Source organism: Tetrao urogallus (genome assembly GCF_951394365.1).
Source record: "Tetrao urogallus genome assembly, chromosome: 1".
Taxonomy (NCBI): Eukaryota; Metazoa; Chordata; class Aves; order Galliformes; family Phasianidae; genus Tetrao; species Tetrao urogallus.
The window spans coordinates 163,647,699-163,666,004 of NC_136813.1; the positions used below are offsets into that span (position 1 = coordinate 163,647,699).

Consider the following 18,306-nt stretch of genomic DNA (forward strand, 5'->3'; position numbering starts at 1 on the left):
AGTAAGACTTAACATGACCACACACAAAAGCTATTGAATGAAAGATCTGTGCAGCTTTTTCACTATCATGTTTGTGCAGACGTGTCCTTATCTCTATCTGGTAGGGAGGTGGGAGTTGATGATGTAGAAATCCCTCTTCATAGCCCTTTTTCTCCACCCTTCCTCTTAGTAACTCTTACAATGTGTCAGGCAAGGGGGAATAAACCTGAATTAACCTTGCTGAATAAATGTAGGGCTTTGTGGCGCATACACAATAAGCTTGGTTTCTGTTATTCCATCATCTGTGGAAGCCAAGCAAAATATCTCCATCAAGAAAGTTTGAAAGAAATATGACAGGTTGGTGGAGGGAGAAGAGCATTGTTGGATGTATAGTAACATTAACTAAGATGTAAGCAAGAAGATTTCACACACTGCAGTGGTCTCAGCTCATTCTGGCTTTGGTTCTGCCACCATTATTTACTTTTAAGTTGCGCGGTCTTCCTGACAGAGAGGTTGGAGACTGCAAGCCCCTCAGGCAGAGACTGCTCCTGAGGGCAGACACTCTTGATTATGCACACAAACACTTAAATATAGTTTTGTTACACCTCATTGCATCTTCTCTCATTAGTCAGGAAGGGCTGACTATGTGGATGTGCTTTGCATCTAGGAGTTTGGTTCTGCAGGCATCTAAGTTGGTTTCACATCTGCATTTTCTTGTTTTGCCCTGTACTTTGATAGGAAAGCTGCTGATAAGAGCAGCAGTGCATGAGCAGCTTGTGATCGTGATTAGAGAATATGTTCCTTCTGTGTCCTTCTTCTGCTCGGTCTGCTGGGAATAGGTTGTTTATATTGCTGGAAATTGTTAATGCGGTTAAACCATCTTCCAGCATGGAAACCTATGTCACTCCACTCTGTTAGTGTCCCTTGGCTATAAATGAATGCTTTGATGTAATTGTATTTGAGTTGCTTTATGATTTATTAACAATTCCATTAAAATACCATGGATGTCTGCTACAGGGAGAGAGTTATGCAACCCACAGTAGAAGAGATGTGAAATTTCAGAGTTTCACAAAAATGCTTTAAAGAATCTTTTCTTATCTTTGATTTTTATTTATTTATTTATGTATTTTTTAAATTCCTCTAGGTTAAGAAAACTGATTCAAATACGGAGCTTGGTGTGATACTGTGTAAGAGCTTGCTTAGGACTTTTTGACTTGTACAGATTGTTATATTTCTTAAACTCATTAAAAACATTCCTCTTTCATAAACCACATTAAAATGTTTGCTGTTAATACCAAGCCGTATTTCTCAAGTTGTATTTCTGTAGTGCAGCTTGCAGTATAAACCGCTTTCTTAGAGCAGTGATGTCAGCTTACTTGAGAGCTCAGCTTCAGCTCTGCCAAAGGAGATCAATGTTTCCATTGCAGTAAGCTCTCTGCTGCAGTTGCTGTCCCTGAATTAGTGTCCCTGACTTAGAGCATGATGGTTAAATTGTTATGATGAGAAGCTTGTGAATTGATTTAGTTTTTACACAGTTGATTACACACTCTAATGAATTGATTTTATGCATTAAATACATATATTATTTTTTTTTTCCAGTATAATGTATTATGGAAAACCTTGGGAATTGTTTTTCTAACATTTTAACATCTTATTTTGTAAATTATCTCTCCAGGGGGCTTGAAGTTTAGCCTTTTTTTCTTTAAGTATGTTATATAAATTCAGCAGAAGCATTACTTAAGCCTTGGTTATACATGGACTTTTAACAGCAAAATCTTTTTTATGGGTGTGCAGTTACTCTATGAAATACTCATGATGTCCTGTGCAAGAAGAAGCAGTAACATACCAAACAACTGGAGTACACAGTGATTAATAGCAGCAATGCATTTTGAAAAATGATGAGTGCTTAAGTTCATTTATAAGTCTTAACTGCGTAAATTTTCCCTAAAGGTAGCTTTTTTTAATTTTTTTTTTTATTTTTTAAATAATTATGCATAACTGTTAAGCACAATGTTTTTGTAGAAGTCATAGAAAAGAAAATCAGGTTGCGCCTCACAAATTGGGCTCATATCCAGCGTTGTCTCTCGGTGCTTGACTGCAAGTAAGTCCTCATTTTGGATGAGATATCAAAGTACCATCTGGCCATCTATGGAGAGAGTAAAAGAATCATGAGCCTGTTGTGAAAAAAATCCACCAGAAAACTGTCACCAACAACCCCCCCTTACCCAGAATAGAATGGATGTCCTAGAAAATGTGCACACTTTTGTCTAAATGGCTCTCATTTCATGTAAGAGCTGGTGTTTAAAATACTTTTGTTCCTGCTCTTGCCTAGCTGTTCATTGTGCTTCTCAGATCTAGCTTGTTATTTCTGTAAGCTTTTTGAGCTGAGATTGTACAGTAAAATAAGATTTTATACTGAATGGTTTTTTTCTGTATTTTTTTCTTAGATACTTCAAGAAGTGTAAAAGCGTCTCCAGAAACAGCTGAAATCTTTTTTCAGAAGTTGAGAAATAAATATGAATTCACAATCCTGGTGACCTTAAAACAAGCCCATTTAAATTCAGGGGTTATTTTCTCTATTCATCATTTAGATCACAGGTAAGTATCACTGGCTGTATGCTAGCTAATGGAAGTATGTACTTATACTGTCAAAAACTGTACATAAATTAAAGGAATTGTTGTATGGCAGGTTTTATGTGTGTATATATATATATATATATATATATATAGAGAGAGAGAGAGAGAGAGAGAGAGAGAGAGAGAGAGAGAGAGAGAGAATGAATTGGCATATTGTGTAGACTGATAAAAATTCACAAGTTCAAATCTGCCAGTGGAAAGTGGAACAGATGCCACTTTTCAAATGTCTCTTGCTGCTGAGGGCATGGAAAGTTCTCTCTCGTTGGTCATAACCATGAGGACCAGATGCTCAACTGGTGTGAAACCTTCACATCTGCACAGTCACATTGATTCACAAAGCCCGGTCCTATACATCTGCTTCTTCACCAATTAGTTTTTAACACTGTGGGCTGTAAAAAATAAACAAAAAATTCCTGTTATAGCCTTATGCCCAGAACAAGAAGCTGAGCACTTGACTCAGAGTAGCGTCAGCTTTAAATAACAAAAGTAAACTACCCCAAACATTTGAGGATTATTTCTTTGATAGGATAACAACCAGTAGAGGAGTAAGATTTCTTTGTATTTCTCTCCAAGTAATGGCTAATAAAGATAACCTCCCTATGATTCTGTGGCAGAATGAAAAGGAGTTATAAAATATGCACCTCTTGAGCAGTCATCGGCACCAGCAACAGATGATTTCTGCTTTAGGTTCAGAGTCCTTTCTATTTTCATGTGTACAATGAGCTGAAATAAAAAGATAGGCGGAAGATGGATGTTCAAGCATATTAAAATATCTGCTTATATTATTTATTTGTTTGTTCATTTATTTAAAGTGTACAAGTTCTTATTAGGAGGTCTGTTGTCAATTACTTTGTGCTGGAAAGTGGTCCAGTTGTACTTTCTTTTTCCCAGAGGTCCCATTGTACACAATTCAGTTGTTTGGAGGAAAAAAAAAAAAAAAAAAAAAAAATTCTTATAGGTCATTATGCCAAGTGTATGAACATATCTTTAACACTGCAAGGGGGTGTTTGAATGCCTCTTGCATGATGCTTACTGAAATTGCATCACAGTTGTGCCACGTGGCTTCTCTGCTAGTTGTTGCCTCCCTCTCATCTGCAAGAGCTAGCAGTGCCCAATGGGCAGAATTGGGCAGCTGGGAATAGCGAGTTTCTAATTCAGATTTTACCACCATAAGTGTAGATCACCCCAGATGGACAAGTTTATTTTGGCATGAGTGAGGAAGTTGGTCTGTAGGGCCAGCTGTGATCTAGCTAAGCTTATTTCTACATTTATAAGAGCAGGGATTGGTTGTGCTGCTGATAGAACTAACACAACTAAAGTTGCTATTTCAAAATGAGAGACAAAACTTCAATGTGCCAGGATAGCCACAGAGATGGGGAAAGACGTCACCTCTCTGAAACTTAGTGAGTTTGGAAAAGAGAGTAAAAATTGCCCTGAGGGGAAGCAAGTGAGTTTTAGTTACGTTTGGTTTCTTGCTGTTGCTGCAAATTGTGACCTCTGATTGTCACCCAGAAGATGTATGCTGCCATAGGGAATGCTCCTGCCTTGTATTTTTCATGGTTTATGGGCCCTAAGCTGGAACTGATGGCTGTGTGAATCTGGACAGGTATAAAATACGAAGTTCCAGTGCTCAAATTTCCTTCTATTACATTAACAAAAGGAGTTTTCTGCCATCCTTTTTCTGTTTTTATCACTTTCATGTGTCTGATTGGGGTGATAGCATTCTCCAGAGCTAGCCAGAGCAAGCTCCTGACAGTAAACAAGTGCTTGAGAACAAGTTCACAGTGTACTGTTTGAGTGTTTTTAGGTATATGTCTTAGAATGGACGCAGGCTGCTCTTCTTCTGCCAAGAGAGCTGCAGAGGTGGGCGAAGAGATCATCAATGTGAAACTCAGTGTTTGGAAAAAGGAGTAAGCATAGCCTTTCTAAAAGCACTGTTTGCTGTAGAGCCTTTCCTGCTCCTGGGAATGGCATGAAGAAAGAGAACATTAAAAAAATCTGTAATGTAGTGAGCCAAACCTGATGAATATTCACTTGGATGGTGGTCAACTGGGAGGAAAATATTAGCTCCTGAACACAAAGACTGTGATAGTAAGGTACAAAGAGTATGTGTGATGAACTTTCATCAGAGGGTTGCAAAAGGATTTGAGGTGTTGTTTGAGGAGGTAGTTAGTCCTTGAAGTGAGTAAGACTGGACAAAAGGAACAGCACTGCTCTTCTGTTAACAAGAATATGTTGAATTGATACCAAAGAAAAATAAAGGTTAAAGCTGTGCTGACTTGCAGGTCATGTGACCGTGCAAACATATTGCTTCTTATCTCATTTGCATTGGTTGGACCATGTCATCTGCTTATACCCATGTAAAATACGGTTATAAAAGGCTAACAAGCAGGACTCTGAAAATCCAATTACTTTATATTGGTATGTTTTTAGGAATGAGTAGTTAGGTTCCTTTGTTGTTGTTGTTTCTTAATATATTGGCAACACACTTTTTTTGGTGAAATTTCTCTCAAAACTTAAATATTTACAGGTTGCGTTATTACATTTCTGTGTTCTGTTTATCTGCATCTTGGAGTTTCATATGTCTAAGTACAATTGAAAGCAAGAAGCCTGCATTTTTCAAGGGTTCTGGCTGAAATAAGGTCTACATTTTGTAGATCTTTTAACTGCAGATACATTGCTCAGCATTTTTAGCCCTTTTGCTCTTAACCATGGAAACTTTTAATACTGTGATTCAAATGTTATTACATTATAAAGAAAACTGAAGATAATGCATCTTGCTGAAAAAAACTTCCTACTGCCATTGGTAACCAGCATGCTCTCTGTATCTTGCATCTTAAGTGGTGCCTAATTTTTGTTTACAGAATTTCTGTAGGGATATATGCTCTCTATTTGTTTTTGGTGTCTCCCTACAAGGATAATCAAAGGAGAAGAAAAAAGTCTTATAGATTATTTATCTCCATCTGCATATTTCATAGCTTTCCTGCAGAGAATATTAGGTCATCTAATGAAAAACAAAACAAAACAAAACAAAAAACAATCCTGAATTTGTTTTAAAAATATTACATCTAGTCTGATCCTACTTACTATCAGGACAGACCTTTGTTTTTAGCAGGTGTAATATAAGTCTCAACAGGAGTATGGCCAGAAAGTGCTTGTGGCCATTAAACCAGATATGCCCTTAAGCTTTTATTAAATATTTACTCTCTATCCTGTTCTGTGTTCAGAGAAGGTGTGGATGCTTCATCCCTGGGGTCACTCAAGGCCAGGGTGGATGACCCACAGCAGAGGAACTGGATAGTCTTTGAGGTCCGTTCCATTCCAAACCAAACCATTCTATGATTCTATTCTGTACTAGAATGTACAAAGTGCTGCCTGTGTGTAACAATAGGCTTTACTTGATTGAATTGTGCAAAAACTGAGGTTTAGTCTAGTTTGGTGTTGGTAACATTGGAATTAGGCTAATATCTGAGTCTTCTGCAGTATGTTATGGCTTTTATTTCATGATGAAGGAGAATAAAAATCACAGAATCACAAAATGGCCCAGGCTGAAAGGGACCCCAAGGATCATGAATCTCCAAACACCCAATTCAGGCAGGGCCACCAACATTTAATACTAGACCAGGCTGCCCAGGGCCCCATCCAACCTGGCCTCGAACACCTCCAGGGACAGGGCATCCATAACGTCTCTGGGCAAACCTGTTCCAGCACCTCACCACTCTCTCCGTAAAGAACTTCCCCTTGACATCCAAACTAAATATCTCCTTCCTCGACTTAAAACCATTTCCCCTTGTCCTGCAATTATCAACCCTTTCAAAGAGTTGATTCCCCTCCTGTCTGTAGGCTCCCTTTAGATATTGAAATGCTGCAATAAGGTCACCCCTTCTTTTCTCCAGGCTGAACAAGCCCAGCTCCCTCACCCTGTCTTCATAGGGGAGGTGCTCCAGTCCCCTGATCATCTTTGTGGCTCTCCTCTGGACCCTCTCCAACAGCTCCCTGTCTTTCTTGTACTGGGCTCCAGACCTGGACACAGTACTCCAGATGGGGCCTCGCAAGAGCAGAGTAAAGAGGAACAATCACCTCTGTGCCCCTGCTGGCCATCCTTCTTTTGATGGAGCCCAGGATACCATTTGCCTTTCGAGCTGCAAGAGCACACTGCTGGCTCATGTTCAGTTTTTCATCCACCAGAACCCCCAGGTCCTTCTCTGCAGGGAGATAAAGGAAGCATTTATATGGTTTGCATTTAATAACTGCTTCTTCCGTGCCAGATTTCCATCTCTCTGATATGCCCATTTCTGTCCAGGGATTTCTTTGCAACAGTCCTTCAATTTTTAAACAACTTCTTGTGAACTCTGTCACAGCAGTCATTTTAAGACCGCTAATGGACTCCTTTGCACCAGCTTCAGCTTTGTGTTGCTCCTCTGAAATCACTGAAGTTGTGCAGGTATTGAGCTCCTGTGTTGTGGGGCAGTCATACCTGGCTACATTCTTAGTTTACAAGGGCCAGTGCTGACTCCTGCTTTTCTGCCTTCAGGAAATGGTGGTGAGAAAAGCTGGAGGCAACAATAACCAGTAGGTATAATCACTCATCAGACAAGTTGATTTTCTTATGTTTTATTTTACACAGTTTTCATAACAACTTATAGTTCTAATTTCTAGGGAAAATAAAAGCAAAATGTTCTTTAAAAATTGGAAAAAAGTATGTTTCTTTGTTCAGTGGTTCAGGATATACTTCACACATTTTTGAAAGTAAGAGTAAAAACATCCTCTTTTTGCACAGATCTGGGCACTTCAGAGCACATACGCTAATTTGCAACAACCGAGGTTAAATTTTGGTTGCAAATGAAAGTTACTTTTTAGATTTCATATTTTTCTTTAAAGTGATGTACTTGAGATAATTTTTCTGATTTCTGAATTCTGAATGAATCATAAACTGGATATATAAATTTTCCTTTCAGATTTGCTCATATTTTTCTACACAAATTACTTCCCCCCCACTGTTCAGAGCAACGGAAGAGTTCAGGTGGTGGTGGTTGTGGAGTACAGATTGGAAATCATCCTCTCAAGAATATTATTGTGTTGTAGGTGTATCCAAATTGCACATCTCTGATTGTTCAGATGGGTTTCAGGCAGATAAAGACAAATTGCTGGGCACAGCAGTGTACTGCTTATGTCTGAAAGATAGAAGTTAGAAATGTTTAATTAACTTGAAAAGATCACCTTGACTACGCAGACTGCCCTGTCTAAAATGGTTTGTACTCTACAGCAGTGTGTTAAATATTTTGAATGCTGTTAATGAAGTGATGCCTGAAGTCTGTGTGGAAGTGCTGTTAAACACTGATTGCTCTGTGCTTATCCTCAGCCTTCACTTTAAGCACTATTAGCCTCCTACCTTCGCTTCTGAATTCATCTGAGCTTCATGATGAAAGAACTGGCAGAGATAACTTTTATCTGTGACAGAGCTTTAATGTATGTTAGTCATCCCTATTCTGTTGTATATTTTCATTTAACTGGCAACAGTGGAGCAATGCAATAAAGCCTTTTCCTCCTTTTCGTGATTAGATGCCTTTATGCAACTGACGTTATATCCGTATCTCTTCAGTTTCTGTATATTAGGGCCCTTAAATGATGAAATAATTGGATTGCAGTTTAACCATTCTTTCCTTCAATTACTGTTTTTGTAACCTGAAAGCAAAATACTGAAATCAGTAGAATAGTGTGGACATGTCCTACACTTCATTATATTTCTCTACTAATTGATTCAATTTCTGCCTTGTATGATAGTTATTTTCACCACTACTCAAGTTTTCTGATTATCTGCTCTTAAATATGCTGCTCTGTACAGTAGCGTGAGACCTTTTCAGTATCTAGGAGGAAATTATCTTATGCAATTTCTCTGTTATGCATTTTTCCATCCAAGGAGGTAGGTTGCCAGAGGTGAAAACTCTTGATGCATGAATTTTGCTGCATCTTTTGACTATCTTACTAAAATAGTTGTATGCTTTTGATGTATGAGCATCTCTACTTCTGGATTGCAGCGTTAAGTCTCTTCTTTCTGACGTTACAAGATTTGCTGCAAACACATTGCCCTGAAAAAAGCTTTCAATGTTTACTTCTTAAATGAACAGTATGGGTTTTATTTGAGGGATATTTTTCCTCTCCCATCACTAACATACATATTAGGTAAGAATAAAATGGGACTAATTTTCAAAAGTTAAGCTGTATGTGGCTGTTCCCTATGCCTAAAGAAGTGCTAGTTGGTTTCAGCTTTTTTAACCATTCTGCTGACACATGGACTTTGCTGGATGCATGGACAGTTGTAATATTCTGGGTTTTGTTTTGCTTTATTTTTTGGTAGTAAATCTTTGTTTCTTAGAAAGAGCAAATCTGTTTCTTACTATTCTGATAATAATCACGAACCCTTTGCAACTTGTTTGTAACAGTCAATCATCTCCTTTGAGCTGACTTCCTCTAGCGATTTTAAACTTCTCTGGGGTCGGACTTTTTTTCTTTTGACAAAGTTTGTATGTTTGCATGTTTCATCAAAGGTTTCAAAAAATGATATTTTCTCTCATTCTTTCAGTATTAAAGTACTTAAGAAGATGCTAAAAGCTATATGTAAGGTTCCTTATGTATTTAGTGACACCTTGGCCAGGCTCTTTACCCAAGAGAGAAAGATTCTATGCTTCTTTTTGTTTGGGAATTTAACTTATATCCTTGAATGTATGGTTGGATGGAGGTACTTGTAAAGCAGTAGTTTTGTGTTACACTGAGTTTAATCTCACAGCACTGTGAGTGCTGTTTCTTTAAGTGCTGGTTGATTGATGCCTTGTCATTATTGCTTGTTTTTTCTTTAGTACAGCTTATGCTTCCTGTCAAAAAAGAAAAAAGAAAAGGAGAATGTTGCAAATACAATGTAAATTCTTCTCAGTAATGAATGCACCTACCTTAAAACATACCTTCCTGTAACCTTTATTATGTCAAGAGAGGTCAGTTGGTCTGCTGATGTAAATCACTGCAGTGCCGGACAACTCGGTGTCATTTGGTGGAGAACTTGTTACCAAAAGCTCCTATGAGCCTGGATTCTGTAGTCTGAATTCAGACTGGTGACAGGTCTACTTGAATAAGAGATAAAAGATTTGTTTCTATTTATCTACTGCTAAACACCACTGAAAGTATTGAAATGTGAATTTTGACAGATATTGCTATTCTTTGCTGTTGTTTGATATGTATTTGTTCAGAGAAATTCAAAGAAATCTGTATTCTGTTAGAGTAGGAAAGGGGAGGAGTTAGGTTGAACGCATATACTTTCTTTTAGTACATATCAGTATACATCAGAAGATTTGTTGCTTTTGCAGTCTTGCTGTCTGCTGAGAGAGTGAAATGTATGGTTTATTCCATTGCTTTTCTGTTTGTTCTGGGAAACAACATTCTTCCTTCATTGATATTTGGTAGAATAGGAAGCCTCAGAAGGACAAAGTAGATGTTAACAGAGCTGTGTGGTAGTGAAAGCAGAGTGGGAAGGAACATACTGATAAGTGAGGTTAGTGAGATCAGTGGGAGGAATGAGAGCAAGAATTCTGTTTTAAAAAAGTATTTATTGTTTTGGAATTTAATTTGATTCATATTCACAGTTCAAACTGGGACAAAATGAACAATGTGCTGTAATACCAGCCCTTAATTTTTGAAATTTCAGATCAGCAACTTTTGGGAGGATATCTCCTTTCTGAATCCTCTGGGGAGACCAATGCAACCTCAGCTCCTGATTCTTGCTCCAACTCTGTGAGAACACTGCCTAAGATTTTGTTTTTGATGAAGGCCGAACCTTCCTGGATTTGCCTTTCAGATCCCCCTCCCAAGAGACATTGTCACCCAGATCTATGGCATGGCCTACTGCTGTCCGTTCTGCATAATAGTTCAGATCCTCCTTGGTGTGCTTCTGTCTGCAGTTAGCACCTTCACAGACAGTGCCAGAAGCTATGTATCATGATTTTATGATTTTCATAAGTAACAGAAACAGAGACAAGGATTTATTTTTTCTTATATATATATTCCTCTGTGGTTTTATTAGTTTTCCTTTTCTTCTTAGTGTAAATCAAAAAGCCATGAAAACTTGTTTTTACACTGTATCTGTAACTGAGAGTAGTAAAAGTTGTAAAAAAGACAAAAGCCCACTGTGTAATAAATTCAGACATAATATCTTTTAGCTTTTAAAATGCTTGTCTACATGCTCTAAACTGAAGTTGATTTTTGTTAGTTGCCTGGAGTAAGAGTAAGCAGCTGCAGTGTGCATGTGCTGTGTGAGCTGGGATGTCAAATGAGCAGATGAGTTATCAGAGAGCTGGGATTACTAACACTGACCACTTGCTGAAGGGCCATACCTCCCTCTTCTGAAGGACTGCTACTTCATACACCACATCCCCAGTTGTTTTGCCTCCCAGATCTCAAGGCTTTGACTGCACATCCTGATTTGAACTTCTGCAGTCTCCATGTGCATCTGGGAGCATGAAGAACATGTCCAGTGCTGACCTCTTGCCCTGGGGCACTGCAGGTCTACCACTGAGCTGTGATGCTAGGATCCGCACACAGTGGTTACAACAGATGTGCTGGGCAGCAGAGAAATAATCACTGTTTCCTTTCTCAGCTTTCTCTGGGGCAATTGAGACAAATTTCTTCCTCTGAGTCAGCACAGCAGGAATTGCTCTCTGGCTGGTCTCTACACAGACTGGTCAGTCTTACTGTGGCCTTGGCTGTTGCCTTTGAAATGATTGTGAAAGCACAGAGTGCTCTGCTGAGCTGCAACAACCTTTAAGGTTAACATTTTATTCTTCAAATGTCAAACATTATAACTGTATCATGTCATCTCCCTGCTAAGTTACTTCTGTTTGTCACAAAGAATGTGTGGGTTTTAGGAGGTTAACATCAAATAGGCTGATACTGATTAAATGGTGATAGGGATTGTGGGCTTTAGTGAAGGTAGAAGCAGATCCTCCTGTCACGCTGTTTAGCATAGTATCATTGAATGGTTTGGGTTAGAAGGGATCTTAAAGCCCATCCAGTTCCAATCCCCTGCTGTGGGCAGGGCTGCCACCAACCAGCTCAGGCTGCCCAGGGCCCCATCCAACCTGGGCCTCGAATGCCTCCAGGGATGGGGCATCCACAGCTTCTCTTGGCAGCTTGTGCCAGTGCCTCACCACCCTCTGAGAAAAGAGGTTTTCCTTGTGGCCTATCCTTTACTCAAAGAGCCGTTCACCTTCCCAGTGCAGAAGAGCAGCTAGGAGCTGTTGGGATAATTAGCAGTGACATTACTATGCTGAATTTCTTGGCTGATGGCACCGAGATGAGTGGACTGAGATGGGATGGTGTAGGCAAGAAAACGGTCATTCAGCTGATGAAGTTCCCTGAAAACTCCTGTAATGAGGTTCTTAGGAAATGCCTGCAGCGTGGTGCAGTTGTTGTTTCCCTGGGAAGTAAGCCCTTTAGGAAACAAGATCACTCTCTTTTATCTCTCAATAGAGTAGTCCTGAGAATACAGAGAAGTTTAAAATATTTTTCTCATATAAACAAGTTTTTAACATCCAGAGCTATTTGCTTATGCATAGCTTACTTTCTCAACTGTCATTCCAAACCCTTGGAAGGTGCACACCCAGGCGTGTGCTGTTGCAGTCTCACAGAAGAGAGAGAAGCTTTGCCTCCGGCAGCCTTGGCATTCCCACCCAGGCTCTGTTGCTAGACCTGAGGCTGTTTCTGTCTTTTGAAATCTGTTAAATGGAACCAGAGCTGTTTAAGTCCTGGAAGTAAAACAAACAGGGAAAGGTAGAATATGAAGTGTAGTATTTTGTAAAAACTGAAATGAAATGATTCATACTCAGTTCTCTGTGTTTCTGTGTCTCAGCATTAGTTCAGACTAAAGGGAATATTGTTTTGGGTATCGCTGCCTTTGCTTTTCTAATTGTCTTTTCCTGCTGCCTCTACAGTATATCAATCAATGATAAATTAGAATTCTCCTAATGGCTATTAATTTATTTTTTAATTTTGATACATATTTTCTCAAAAAATCATAATGCCTTCATTAGGTAAAGACATTTATTACAGTTTACCAAATGTAGTATCAACAGAGATTGATGTGCATCTCAAAGCAGTGAGTTAATCACAGTGAAATCTAAACCACAAGTGTCCAGAATTTTTGCACAGCTTTGTACAGGAAGTTTCATTTGCTTATTGTGGCATCATAGAACATCAGCATTATCTCTCAGCAATTCTTCATTTCTTAAATTTTACAGAATGTCTTTTTTTTTGGGGGAATTTGTATTTCAGGGGATTTGTATTCTTGGGCATCTCATAATGTCACTTGTATAAGAGGCAACACGAGCATTCATTTCACAGCTTCCATACTGACTGTATCTCTGCTTTGTTTCCTGCCTGTCTGCTGCAACTCTGTCTTGGGATCAGTCCTGCCATTGACTTTGAAGAGAGTGTGAGCTAGCTGTTGGCTGGAACAGTAGATAATGTTTCAGTACATTCATGACTTCCTTTTTCCAAATTATATCTGCAAGTGGGTGGACTCATTTGTAAGTTGCTGGAGGAGTCCTGTTCAATAATGTTCCCCTTCTTTGTTAGGTTGAGCATGACCTTATTCTTATCCTTGACGCTTGAGTTATGAAGGAGGTTATTAAGTTGACTGATGCTCTGCCACTATTGCCCATTTTTTTTTTGCCAGCCAAGCCTTCAATTAGTTCAAACTTCTTGCCAGTGCAGAAACTATTTTTGGGCCATGAGTAGGCAAATGATCGCAGATTATAAAATTTACTGCTGACTTTAGTTAACTGCTTTGTTAATACTGGGAGGAAGAAGAAATTGCCCTTTGCCAGTTCTGCAAAAGGATAATTGTTTTTGTGCTGTTGCTAGGCATATTTCACTGTGAAAAATCCTGAAGGAAGGAGAGATGTGCAGTGAGCCCATCCTCCTCCTAGGGATAATGACTATACAAGATGGTTTTGATTTGGTCTCCTCATCTCCACTTTTGAAAACTGTAATCATTTTCTTGTCTGTTCTTTAATATGGATGGCCTATTGAAAGAAACTACATTGCCCTAATACACATGCACACACAGATTTACAAAGCACTGCCATGCCTGACTGCAGATGTAACAGCAAAACTATATAAAAATGTATTGCCCATTAGATTTTCAGTATCTCTCTACATATTGTTATCTTCCTTACTCTATCTGTCAGTTGTGTATGATTATTAGAGAATCTTCATTTCTGTTTTTATTTTTTCCTCCTGTTTTACGGGAGGAACTTTAAAAATGAGAAACTCAACAATTGGAAGAGAAATAGTTTCGTAAACGTCTTCCTAGAAGAGATTCAGTATACAAGAAATAGGTTTGTTTGAGAATGCAGCAAGTTTGGTTACAAAGTGCTTTTTAAATAATCTGCAGTCATTTAACCTGCCAAATCTACATCCTCAATCTGCAAACCTGTTGTATGGTGCATCCATCTTGGGACAACTGCAATACCTTTTTAAACTCAGTATATACATATATTTACGTACACATACATTCATATAAATGCATGTGTATGTATATATATATATTATATATATGTGTGTGTATATATGTGTATATATTTTATATATATATATACACCACAACCACATATATATGCATATAAATGCATGTGTATGTATATATATATATTACACATATATATACACCACAACCACATATGCATTTAACAATTTATGTATATACACATAAAATATTAAGAATTAGTATTTCTTGACTTTGAATTTCTTTTGAGAAATTTCATTATGAAAAATGAAAAGAGGTGTAAAGTGAATATCCAAAAGCAAACAAGGCAGTGCCCTGTCTCAGTTGTTACTACATTTGTTGGTAATGGCTAACAATGTACCTATCACAGAACTTGGTGGTGTTTTTAGTGCATTAATGCCTTTAGAGTATCCATACTGTGCTTTCAGGATATAATGCAATTATTCATAATAGGATAATTATGTTTTCAGTGAGATCATGTTTTGTGAAGTACTGTTGCTAGAAGAAGAAATCTTTAGCCTGGGACCTTGTGTTCTTACATGAAAGATAGAACTTTCCATTATGTAAAACGCCTGCTTTCATCTTTGTATCCCTTCTCTCTTTCCCCCTCTTTTTAATAGTTCCTGCATTGTAATGAGAAGTTATGTGATGTAAAATGCTGCTGTGTTGATAAGAATGGTTCATGACATGGTGATGCATTTATGGTACAGGTATCTGGAATTGGAAAGCAGCGGTCATCGAAATGAAATCCGGTTGCATTATCGTACAGGCAGCCATCGCTCCCACACAGAAGTATTCCCATACATCCTGGCAGATGATAAGTGGCACAGGCTTTCCTTAGCAATCAGTGCCTCTCACTTGATTTTACATGTGGACTGTAATAAGTAAGTAAAGAGTGTTGTTTTATAATAAGTTGTCACTTCTGGAACATTCCAGCTCTCAGTAAATGAAAGGGTAACAACCTGGGACGCACTTTTTCTCTTGCCTTTCAGAATCTATGAAAGAGTTGTGGAGAAGCCCTTCATGGACTTACCTTTGGGTACAACCTTTTGGCTAGGACAGAGGAATAATGCACACGGTTATTTTAAGGTATGCAGAGGAGAAAAATGTGAACTAAGGTGAAAGTGAATGCAGTTTACTCTTCCTTTAGGCAGTGTAAATAGAGTAAATATTTCATGATATGAAGGGTCTGTCAGGTGAGACTTGTAGTTCTGTTCAGCTGAGTTTACTCAGTTTATTGGCATGAGTGTATGTAGATGGAATATGAGTATGACTAAGACTGAAAAACCTGAAATTCAAATTCAGTTGGAACATAGGAAAATACTTTTTCTGTGGTTGTATGGAGATATTCAAAAGCTGCTAGCACATGTTAAAGGGAAACCTGCTCTAGATGGCTGTGCTTGAGTAAAGGGTTGGAGTAGATGATCTCAGGAAGTTCTTTCCAATATCAGACAGTCTGTAATTCTGCAGTCATAGCAGTTCTTAGTGCCATGGTGTGTTGTGAAGCGGTTTAAGACTGAGAAAAGTAAATGGCCAAGAGGAATGCAATTCCAGGAAATAAATGTTTATATTGATGTCTGTTTAATAGCTAGGTAGGTAATTTTTGTCACAGAACACTATAGTCTGAAGAACTCCAGTCTCATTACCACAGAGGAAAATATTTCAATGTGCATTTTTGCTTACTGTTTGTCCTTTTGTATAAACTTACAAACAAATAAACACATGAGGGCTGATCCAAAAGTTATGCCTCCTATTTTACTACTTTGGTCCACAATATCGGAGGTGAATGTTGGTAGTATGGTGGTAGAGGCAGAACCTTCCCACCAGTATCCTGTTATATTTTGTTGCCATGCAACAGCTGGCAGCAGAAGGGCAGTCTGACAAAATGGCATCTGACATGGAAGCTTGTGTGAGGCAAAGATATGAAGCACCGAATTCCTCCAAGCGGAAAAAAATTGCAACCTTTGACATTTGTCAAAATTTGCTGAACTTGCCACACACAGTGCAGTCCCATTGCCCTCCCTATAGGCAGTTGAATCCTATAATAAAATCAGAAAATATTAATGCATTGCCTAAACTAATCTCAGACACACTTCATTCATTCTATGTATTTATAGTTATATGTATAATTTTTAATATTTATTTCTAATATTCGTTTATTTGTGCCTTGTCACATCTTGTCTCAGTTATTTTTGCCAACTTGTTGTCACCATGAAGAAGCTCATTTGGTATAGAAAAATGAATATTCCAGTAGGATACTGTATTTTTAATTGTATTTTTTTTCCTTGCTTTTCAAGAAGAACAAAATGAGCCAAAAAACACTGAAATTTTTCCCTCAGCTACAAATGCAAACCAGTTTAGCAGACGTACAGAAACTGATAGCTGTTAGGAGAGCACAGATATGGCAAAGATACACTATGCTAAGTGATTTCTTCAGCATAACACAATACAAATTATTAGACTACCTCTGCAAATCTGACTCTTGTACAGAAGATACATCAGTCTGGAAGATGAGGACTTTCAGCATTTCTCAATATTTTAGAGAGCCTACATGGGCCTCTCACAGCGAGAAAGGGATTGAGGCCCTGGGGCGTATCCAGAGAAGGGCAACAAAGCCTTGAAGGGCCTGGAGGACAGGTCTTAGGGGAGTGGCTGAGGGAGCTGGGATCATTTGGTCTGCAGAAGAGGAGGCTTGGGGGAGACCTTACTGCTCCCTACAACTCCCTGAAAAGAGCTTGTAGTGAGATGGGGGTCACCATCTTCTCCTGTATAAAAGCAATAGAACAAGATAGAACAACAATATTTTTAGGCACTCATTGTGTGACAACTTCACTTATTGGATTTTCTGAGCTCTATTTGCTCAGTTGTTTCAGAAAATCAGGCTACTGTCAGTGAGTCTTAAATGGCTTGTCCAGAGGGACCCAAGTACTCAAAATCATTAGCCATTTATTGAAATGATTATATCTGTCTATATTTGATTTCGATACTCATATTGCTCCCCTAAAACAATGCATATTCACAGTAGGACATATTTGTGCCTGTTTCACTATAGAATCTTAAGTCTGAGAGAGCAATACTGGCTATGTAATCTCTGTATTGTATAAAGTCTCTCACACCTAACATCCAGAAATTATTTAATTTGAGCCAGCAGTTTTTTTGGAGCCTATGCATGGCCTCTCATGATTTGGCAGCTCAGGAAGTCTCCTGCTTGTTACTCTGAGGAGATAAGAAGTAACCTGAATTCCTGTCAAGTGGCAGAATTCTGCTAGCATCACAGCTGCTATGTGATGAATACATCTCCTCAAATAGCTGGAGGAGCTTTTTTGTTGGTTAATAGCTAACTGATTTGAGTGCTTGCCCAAATATTCAGTGAAATATAAGCTTTAAGCTCTCATCAGTCTGAATGGGTTGGACCCTGCAATTCTTCTTTTTCACAGAAATCCTGTACCCTGAGTAGACACGAATTTAAGCTTAATGGCGCCAAGAAAGGGAGGAGAATTGAATATGGTCAGCTTTCAGTGAAGAACTGAAAGTCAAGAACTGTGTTCTTCAAAGAGAACTTTGTTCTTGCCTTTCAGAAGACGTGCTGTGGGAGGTCATGATGTGGAGTCCTATTTCTGACGTCCTTACTTTTCCACTGTCAGATAATCAATGCAGCTCCTTGCAAAGCATGGGGAAGCATCCAATTGTCCTGAATGCTAGAATACTTACGTATCTTTTTGGTTGCCCCTCAGAAACATCTTCTCTTCTCCATAGATCATGTAGGTCACCCTGAGTCATTCATTTGAAGCCAGAACTATTTTGCTGTGACTTTGCAACATCTATATGGAATGCCTTGTGTACATGGATGAAATTTGACATTTTGCATTTGATTTATATTGTTTTCTTATTGTCTTGAAACATTCACTTCAGAAGCACACTGAGACTGGTTGAAATTATTTTGCTTTTCCTTCTAAGAAGGAGTTTTAGAGATACAGAGAGGGAATCCTGGAAGAAAGTGACATCCGGAGCGTGCATGATAGCATGGCTATTTGGCCTTTGCTTTTGGAAAGCAGCAAAGTGGCTGCTAATTATATCTTAATGACTAAGGATGCATGTAAATTCTGCCCAAAAGTGTGTGATCTCTTCTGGATGGAGCA

General features: G+C 38.6%; 1 protein-coding gene across 1 annotated transcript in view; it reads left to right on the top strand.

Moving 5' to 3' along the window:
- Positions 1 to 18,306, top strand: part of NELL2 (neural EGFL like 2) — a gene marked incomplete at both ends in the record, with an annotated part of 141,942 nt that overhangs the window by 19,637 nt on the left and 103,999 nt on the right. The window contains 3 exons of the mRNA XM_079548740.1: positions 2,427 to 2,577; positions 14,878 to 15,051; positions 15,160 to 15,256. Of these exons, the coding sequence (XP_079404866.1) occupies positions 2,427 to 2,577; positions 14,878 to 15,051; positions 15,160 to 15,256 (422 nt within the window). The remainder of the gene's footprint in view (positions 1 to 2,426; positions 2,578 to 14,877; positions 15,052 to 15,159; positions 15,257 to 18,306) is intronic.